General features: G+C 47.0%; 1 protein-coding gene across 1 annotated transcript; it reads right to left on the bottom strand.

The window, feature by feature from the left end:
• Positions 1 to 225: 225 nt before the first annotated feature.
• FAM241B (family with sequence similarity 241 member B) lies at positions 226 to 7962 on the bottom strand. The gene is made up of 3 exons (XM_048506471.1): positions 7800 to 7962; positions 4937 to 5045; positions 226 to 3153 (listed from the first exon to the last, which is right to left on the bottom strand). The coding sequence occupies exons 2-3, from the start codon at positions 5018 to 5020 to the stop codon at positions 2878 to 2880; spliced, it is 360 nt and encodes a 119-aa protein (XP_048362428.1). The 5' UTR covers positions 5021 to 5045; positions 7800 to 7962; the 3' UTR covers positions 226 to 2877.
• Between the last annotated feature and the right edge of the window lie 898 nt (positions 7963 to 8860).

Raw genomic sequence — 8860 nt, 5'->3', positions numbered from 1 at the left:
TGAAGAAGATGTTAATCTCTACATGGGGAAGGCAACACAAGTCAGGCGTTGTGGGCTGTGCGCTGTACGGCCACAGATCCAATGCAAATGTGTGCAACCTGCCTCAAGGCCTCATGATGAATTTGAAATAAAGCAGGTAAATATGGGAAGGCGCACCTCGTTTTTCATGCCACGCTCCTTGCTAAACCAACATTAAGCAGAAAAAGAATTGATGCTGGAGTCATCTTGGAAAGAGAAAAAAATATGTATTATAGAACATTTTGTGACCAGCATTACAAACAGCAGCAGATTATATAAACAGCGTTTCCTTGACTGAATTCTGTCCCGACACACTGTTTTAGCAGGAAGCCATTATTAAGAGAGAAAACGGCCTAGGGCAAAGCTCCTAACACATTTCATTGGGATTGAGAAATGTGCAGTCGAGGAGGTGCCATTCCAGTCAGTTTACTGAACAGAAGCAATAACCACGTTAAATTGGCCCAGTGTACATTCACTCAGAAAGGCTTCCCCGTTGCAATGCACACACATGCACACATACAAACACACAGCATTTTAAGATTATGGGCAAGTTCACATATGGCAGCCCTCATGTGATCATCTCACTGGGGCCTCCACATATAATTTCACAAATTTCAGGGAGAATATGTACAGGCCTTCTCACCTAGTGGCCTCAGCCACCAGCTCTTCTTCCCGTCCCCCAAGCTCAATAAGTGAAGCCACCATAACTAAACTAACCAAAATAATTCTTGAGATCTGTATTTACATATAGATTCTAATCACTTCCTAATTTGGGAATAGTATTTCAATTCTGGCTCAACTTGCCTATCTTGAAGTCCAACCGCACTTATGAAGAAAGTTTTTCTCACCCATCCAACACCTTCCTGCCTGCAACAGGGTATTTACTAACAGAAGAAAATTTTGCTTGGGAGATCTATCTCCAGTTTGAGTCAGAGGTGATTAATAAAACAGTTCTGCAATAGTTCAAAAACAAAAATTCCTATATCTATCTCAAGCACAACGGTCTTCTGCTATTCTTGTGTGTGAGAGGGGTAAGACATCTCAAACCATGACCTAGCAACTCATTTATATGATAAGAGCACAAGCTTGGCCCACAGATCTGAACACAGATCTCCCTGGCATCAAACCCTAGAAAGGCAAAGGGCGGGGGACAGTATTCGCTAGATACATGAACACTAGCTGACATCCAGAGCTCCAGATATACAAAAGGCTCCCACTGCCAGATATGGCAGCTGGGGCTCCACAGGTACACGGTGCTCCTTCTGCTTCAATGACCAGTTCGCATGTAGGTTGCATCACAGAAACAGGACACAAGCCACAAAAAGATGTCACTATCCCACTGAAATCAACAGAATGTAAGCACAATGCCTTCTTTCAAGTGTTGACATCTGACCTCAAACGGAACAGGAGGGGGTGGCGCTTCACCATGAAAGTTCAGGAGGCACGCTGGTTTTTATGAAGCCAGTTCATTATGTTCACTGATGGTTTTATGATATTTTTTCCTAGACATTATTAAATGTCTACTAGGAACTTTGATTCTGCTATGAATTTGTTTTTATTGCTTTCTCGTGTTCTTTTGATGATAAAGCCTGGTATTTTGGGGACGGCAGTGGAAACTGCCACAAGTCACAACTGACTTATGGAGATCTTGTAGGTTGTCAAGGCAAGAAATGTTCGGAGGTGGTTTGCCCTTGCTTCCCTCTGCATGAGCTGAGAGTTCTGAGAGAACTGTGACTGGCCTAAGATCACCCAGCAGGCTTCTTGTGAAGGAGCGGGAATCGAATCCAGATCAGTGCCTACAGTTCAACCACCATACTGCGCTGGCTCTTGTAGTTTACAGATCATTTATTTTACTGTTACATGTAAGCCTTCATAAGAACTCTCAAGTGACATATGCTGATGGGTATAACCTGCAAACATAAACAAAATAACTATGGCTGTAATCCCAGGCACATTTGTTTGATAAGCAAGTTCCACAGAAATCACTGGGTTTTACTTCCTTGTAAACAGAGTCTGGCTGCAAGTCCAGATTACGTCAAGAGACATGTTTCACTTAACTTCTCCTGAGTTGCAACCACTGCCTTAAAACTATTTAGATTCTATCTCCAGACACGGTCCCATTTTAAAAATCTGGAGCCATGTTTCAGAAGTAGATGCATTAGCGACACCTTCATTTGAAGCCCATGACTACCAACTATCATACGTAGCTACATCCTCTTCCAGAGCACCATCAACATTTGCTTGGTCTTCAGGCATGAAAATGTTGCCACGTACAGACTAGATTCTGTTTGTTCACTTAGAGATCCAGCTGCTGCCTTTTCAGTCCTTCAGCTGAAAAACAAAGGGTCAGAACCAGGCTATATTTTCCAATGGCAGAATGGAACTTTGCAGCCTGCCCCCTCCCACTGGGGGACAAGAGATCCTGAACAATGGGATGAGGGGAGTCTGCAGGGAGAAGGGAGAAATTGCCAATGCAGTCTGAATCCAAGCCCCAGTTTTACCACCACCCCAATCCTTGACCACGACTGTATCCAGAACATCCTCAGCAGCAGAGCAAAATGAATTTATTGTTGTAGGTGACGTGAAGAGCAATCCAGTTCTCAGCTGGAGGTATTTTGTGTGCAAGAAGCACTACCCTCAGGAGCTCACTTGCCACGTGTGGCCTGGACGTCCAGTCCTGTTCCCCGAGTATTTTATACATGAAGATTCTCAACTGGGAACCCTATACACACATAAACACACACATGCACAATGGGGCACACAACCCGCACTTCCTCTCCAACACATCCACACCCAACAAGGAAACTTGGCCTTTCAGCTTGAGCCAGGCAGCTGGCATGGCCTGCCCGGGAGGCCCTGTCATCGCTGGCTTAAGTGGGACACAATGTAGACGAGACCAACCAAGAGGAGGCCACGGATCCCAAACATCAGCAGCAGGAACAGCAGCAGGATGGACATCAAGGGCTGCACCACGTGACTGCCAAGGTTCCAGGTGGGGAAGCCCATGTTCACCAACTGGTGGTTGAGGTCTGAAAATGGCGAACGCTCCCCTGGCCTGGCGCCCTGGTGCTGAGACTGCTGTTGGAAGCGCTGGTGAGGGGTGGAGCCCGCATTTGTCGTCGTGTTGAAAAACCCCTGGAGGAAAAGAGAAATGCAAGGAACGAGAGTGAAACCATAGAGCTGTACTTGGATTCATAGAAAGGAGGTTTTGTAAAAGGCAGGGAGGGAGGCAATCGCAACAGTCACTTAACTCATTAGCAGATTCTGAGAGGACTTACTCCCATGAAGGCAATTCTGTGATAGAACAGTGGTGTGGCCAGTATTCATTTCCTTATTTAAAACAGTTATTTCTCACCCTTAAGAGAGCTCTGTATCGTTATCCAAAGGGTGTAACACCCAAGAAAAACATAAAACAAGAAAACAACCATCTATATAGATAAAAATCTATCAGTGCGTTTTTCTGCTGACAGGTAATCTCCCAAACTACTGGACCGATTGCTTTGAAATTTTCACACAATGTCGCATTCGCGTGCGGCCAGGTTTCCATACTGTTTCCACACCTCCTTTTGTGTACATGTCACAATTGTGCCAGTTATTGTGTACATGCTACACCTGTGACATTTGGAACCACAGTTCTGTTCTACAACAGCGCCATCTGCTGGCCGTCAAAGCAACACCCTCTGATACAAGGGAAACAACCATGCCTTCCTTGAAAACCACTTCCTTATGGAGTGAAAGGGATGGGGCGGGCCATCTTCACATGGCCCACGCACCCTAGTGGAGGAAGGGGAAGGTGAGGGAGCGTCCAGCGGTTTGCTGGACCAAACGCTCTGAAATTTGAACACAACGTAGCTCATGCCTCCCAGTGTGTTTTACACTAGATAATTTGCCTGCAAGGGAAGGGAGTGAAAGGGACAGGACCAACCACCTGCACATGGCCCGCCCACCCTAGCAGAGGAAGGGGAACGTTAGGGAGGGACCGCCCGGGTTGCCATGCAAGGGAACAAGAGAGAGGGAGGGGAGCAAGGGGCCCCTTGGCCCTCCCCTCCCTTGCAAGCATTGTGCAATGACACCTGTTCGAACTGTTTGCTTCCCCTTTTCTTTCTTTTCCACTTCACCACACTTAGCCACAGCAACGCGTGGCCGGGCCCACTAGTTACGCATAAAAACAATAAGCCAGAACTTCAGAAGCGAACACAAAATGGCGGGTGCAAAGATTGAAAAAGGCAAGTTTGGGTAATAGACTTTAGATGGATTTAAAATGCTCTTTTACCACAGTAGCAAGCTTAATAGTGCACAGAAAAAAAGGTTTTGGCAGAAGTGGCATTAAAGATACCAAGAATCGTGACCCGGGGGGGCAGAACTGGGCAGGCACTAGGACCACAGTGGAGCTTTCCACTGAAATGAAGGTCTAGGAACTGGATGCGGATTGATTCAAAATTGAGTTTTTTTCTGTTGTTGAGGCAGGGTATAGCTACTTCTCTCCATGATAATGATGGGCCATTGGTGAGCCCCCATTGGGTTTGGTCAGTCAACCAATTATAAATCCATTTCACAGTAGCATTGCCTAGCTCACAATTAACTAGTTTGCTTTCAGTAATTCCATGGGGGACCTTGTCAAAGGCCTTGCTGAAATCAAGTTATGCTACAGCCACAGCATTCCCTTCATCCAACAACTCTGTCACACTATCAAAAAAGAGATAAGAGGTTAGTGAGCTCTAACTCACAAAAGCTGATGCTGGAATCATGTGTTATTGGGCTCATGTTGAATGTAACTCTGAAAAAGGGACTCTTCTTTCCACCGAGTCCAAATACTATTATTAAACTGTGCAATTCAGCGTCTACTCATGTACAAATATAAAAAACCTTTGGGTTCCTCAGGTAATAAGGATCATGGAAAATTAGCATTTGATCTCACCAGCCGGGATGAGTTCTGAGCATTCTGCCTCACTCGAGGATCATCATCCTGTACAATATCTCCGTTGGCCAAAATCCTCACCATCTTTACAGTATTTGTCTTGCCACACCTGCAACACATAGGATAAAGTTTAAAATGAGGTCAGCTATTCCTAAGGAGAAAGATGTTGAGACAAAGCTGGGACATACTGATTCCATACCCACATTCACACTCTTTAATTCAGTTCTGGGTGCCCTGGAAAAAAACACCCATAGGAGCTAACACATGGGAGCTAATGCAGATCAGAATTCTCCATCCACCTTCAGAGTTATAGAAATGAAAAAGATAATTACAGCCCAATCGGGGGAGGAGGGGAATCCATTGTGGAATCGGCACAGGGTTCTGCCAATGTGGGTACCCACCTTTCTGGCATAAAGGGCAAATGTGTGGTAAGGTGGGTGAATACATGGGTGATGGGGCATTGTGTGGCTCTGCAACGCCCGAACCCAGAAATCCAGACTGCAAAGGAGTCCATTGGGAGCGGTCCAAGGGCGGAGTCAACCCCAGTTAGCTTCCAAAAGCTTTTCAGCCCGGGAATGCCCCCCATGCTGGTGGCAGAGTTAGGACAAAAAAAGAGCATGCTCTAACTCTGTCACTTCAATGGGATTTCCAGGCACCTGGATTCTCCCTCTATTTTCACCCTTTGTGTGCCACTTGGAAACCCTTTGGAGGTGGTGGGGCTGATTTGCTGTGGCACTATCCTCAGACACAACACACTACCCCCCCCCCCTCCTCCGGGTTGGGCTGCCCGCATAGCATTACACTCGATCCAGCCTACAAACAATGGGATTTAGGCAAAGCCTTGTTGTAACTGAAGGGGTAGAAAAGGCCCACTTACTTGCCTCTTTTTTCTCGGTGTTTTTTTTTAATTCAAGGAATCAGTATTGTGGGGGGAGGGGAGAGCTGAACATCCTTCAAAGAAAAGAAAGAGAAGCCAAGGGATTTTTTAAAGAAAGGGGTAGCCATGCCAGTGATCATCGCTATCCTTTTAATTCAAAAGGTCTCAAATGAGTTCCGCTCCTTTGGCAAAGGTGGAGGACTTCAAAGCCCTATAGCATCTCATCCCCACTAGGTGCCCTCCCCAATCTCTGCCCTCCCCAGCATGTCCCCTAAATCTCTAGGAATTTCCTGAGCCAGGGTTGGCAACTCTACTTTTAGCCATCCAGCTAGAAATAAAGGAAGGTATGCATTCTATCTACTGGGACAATTACCCAATTTAAAAAGTCATAGTGGGCTAGGCATTTAGCCAGTAATCTATTAAAAATGAGGGAATGGCCGCATGAACAATGATACAGAAAATGAGGTTCGCGGTATGGAGGTATAAAACCGAGAAAAAAATTGTCATTCACCCTGATGGAATCTGATATGGCAGCGACACACTAGGAAAGAGAGCTTGCGGTCATCACAGACAGCCCTCTTGTTAATGCAAAAGGCAAATTTCCCACTAGGGATTATTATGAAAAGAATTAAAAACAAACCTATGGTAATGTGGTCCTTTTATTTACAGTACAAACATATCTGGAATATTATATTGTGTACAGTTCTGGTTGCCGCCCAATTCAAACAGGATATTGCACAGCCAGGAAAGGCATGCTAAAAACAACCAAAACAACCGGGGGGGTGGGGGGGTTATAGTACGTGCCTTATGAAGAGAGGCTATGGAGTTTAGGGCTTCAAGAGGGGAAAAATGGCTTCTGGAGAGTACGATAAAGATGAAGAAAATTATATAACTCAAAGACTCCAAATATATCTCAAAGACTCCAAAGAAGCTGGGAGACAATCAATTCTGGCCAAGCACAGGAAATACTTCTTTATTCAACCATTAACTGGCCTGTAGATTCACTGTCACAGGATGTAGTGATGTAGGACTGCCCTAAACCCCACTGACTGGTATCACTCTACTTAGGGCTGCACTCACAGTCACTAATTTTTATGAGGGAATCTGACAAATATCAATGCTAGGATCCACTGGAGAGAGAACAGCCCTCTCTTGCCCTTTTTTTGAACAGAAAGGAAGTGCTTAATAAAAAAAACACGCATGTGCCACAGCAGGTCAAGATGCCTTCCATCCTAAATGAGAGTGAAAGCAGAGAGTGCCTAAAAGTGGCGCCTATTCACTGCCGCTTTGAAAATACTAAAAATAATTATCTATGGCCGAGTAGCTGTTTGCAGACTTTTAAAACGGGGAGAATTTTTTCCGGTCAATTAGAAAGTTTTTAATCAACGAAGCCACTGAAGGTTTTGGCTCTAGTCTAGCCTCTCTCTCTTGCAGGCCGAAGGGGGAGGAAACCAAGTTCTTCCTCGGAGAATCAACAGCATCACCTGACCTCTCGGGCTGCGGCAACGGGCAACTCACGGGCTCCCGGCCTTTGCAGCCACTCAAGGGCGGCGACTGACCCACAGCTTCTCCCACCCCCGTTTAAACACGAGAAAACCTCCTGCTTTCAACACAAAACGCGACGTGTAGCCGTAGAAGAGGTACACCAGGCTGCTATCCCGGACTGCCCACTGCCATTAAGACTGGGGAAGAGGCAAAGCATCCAACACGCCCACCCCAAAGCGAACAATTCAGACAAGACGCGTCCGGGGTTGGAGTCTGGAGTGCGGGTGGTGGTTTCGGGGCTCAGCAAGAGCAAAGCGCTCCGCACGCGTCCGAAGAGTAACTCTCGATGCCGTTTCTCTCCTTGCAGGGTTCGCACGAAATAAAGCCCTTCCCAGGCCAGGAATGGCCGCATTAGACAATCTCCGCCGTCACTTGCAACAGGGCTCCTCTCCAGCCCACGCGCATCTGCCCCGCGGGAGGTTTGCACACCAGCCCACTTGCCTCGGATGCCTCTCACTGCAGCAGGCCTGACGGCCCCTTGGATACCACGCCGAGAAGCGCCGCCGACCGACTCCGCTGCTCGCTTCCGGGCTCCCTGCTTCGCGGTCGCGGCTCTGCTCAGGCTGACGCGCTTTTTTCCCCAGTTGAAGCCCGGCTATTTCCTCCCGGCTGACCCCAACGGAAGTGGCGTAGAGAGGGTGGCACAAAACAAGCGGGTTCACACCATTGCGGGAAGCTGTGCAAAACAGGAGCGGCTCCCTCTACAGGACCTGCGGGAAACTGCAGGCCGCAGAAAACTTGGGCGTTTTGCATCGGTATTGAGAGGCAGAGGGGAGGAAGAGGAGACATTCTCGAGAAAGAGCCCGTGGCCTGCAGTTATCAACCTCGGAGTTGTCTTGGCCAGCGCAGGCAACATGCCACGATGGGCCACTTATCTGAGAGCCATTCTGCACGGGCCAAGAAACATGGGTGTAGGAAGCTATATAGGGGTGACTTTGCACAGATCTAGGCCTCAAAACCAATCGGCCCCATTTTATTTTTCCCAACCCGAGTTTTTTGAAAATCACTAAACAAGTGATCCTTTTGAAAAATTGCATCTGCTCTCAAGTGAATGGCCAGGGAAGAGGCACTTCCTCCCCCCCCCCCTTTCACCCTGTCCTCCATGATTAGGGAAAGCCACTCACCCCCAGCCATTGCAGAGAGACTCTTTTCCTTTTAAAAAAAAATTGTGTGGCTTGCAGCTGCGTAGCTATACAGGTGCAGCTTGTCATATCGTGGGACATTGATATGGCTCTGGGGGTTCATTTCAGCCTGCCTGTGTAGCTAAGCATGTGTTCAGTGGTGGGATTCAAATAATTTAACAATCAGTTCCGGTGGTGGGATTCAAATAATTTAACAACAGGTTGTTTACAAGCACCATTTTAACAACCAGTTTTGCTGAAGTGGTGCGAACCTGCTGAATCCCACCACTGCAAATGTTACAGGACAATAAAAAAAGAGAAGTATCTCTATTGCGATAGCAACCCAGCCTGTTTCCGTGGCCTTCAATCGCTGCCTGCATG

This window comes from Sphaerodactylus townsendi, linkage group LG08, assembly GCF_021028975.2.
Source record: "Sphaerodactylus townsendi isolate TG3544 linkage group LG08, MPM_Stown_v2.3, whole genome shotgun sequence".
Taxonomy (NCBI): domain Eukaryota; kingdom Metazoa; phylum Chordata; class Lepidosauria; order Squamata; family Sphaerodactylidae; genus Sphaerodactylus; species Sphaerodactylus townsendi.
The sequence above is the reverse complement of the archived record's forward strand: the minus strand, read 5'-3'. Positions and strand labels throughout refer to the sequence as shown.

What these genes read in the sequence shown, in the direction of transcription:
- FAM241B (XM_048506471.1), bottom strand. Translation starts at nt 5,020, where the DNA reads ATGGTGAGGATTTTGGCCAACGGAGATATTGTACAGGATGATGATCCT. An exon ending in CTCAGAACTCATCCCGGCTG is followed by an intron (nt 3,154 to 4,936) that starts GTGAGATCAAAT and finishes CTTTTCCTCCAG; the next exon opens with GGGTTTTTCAACACGACGAC.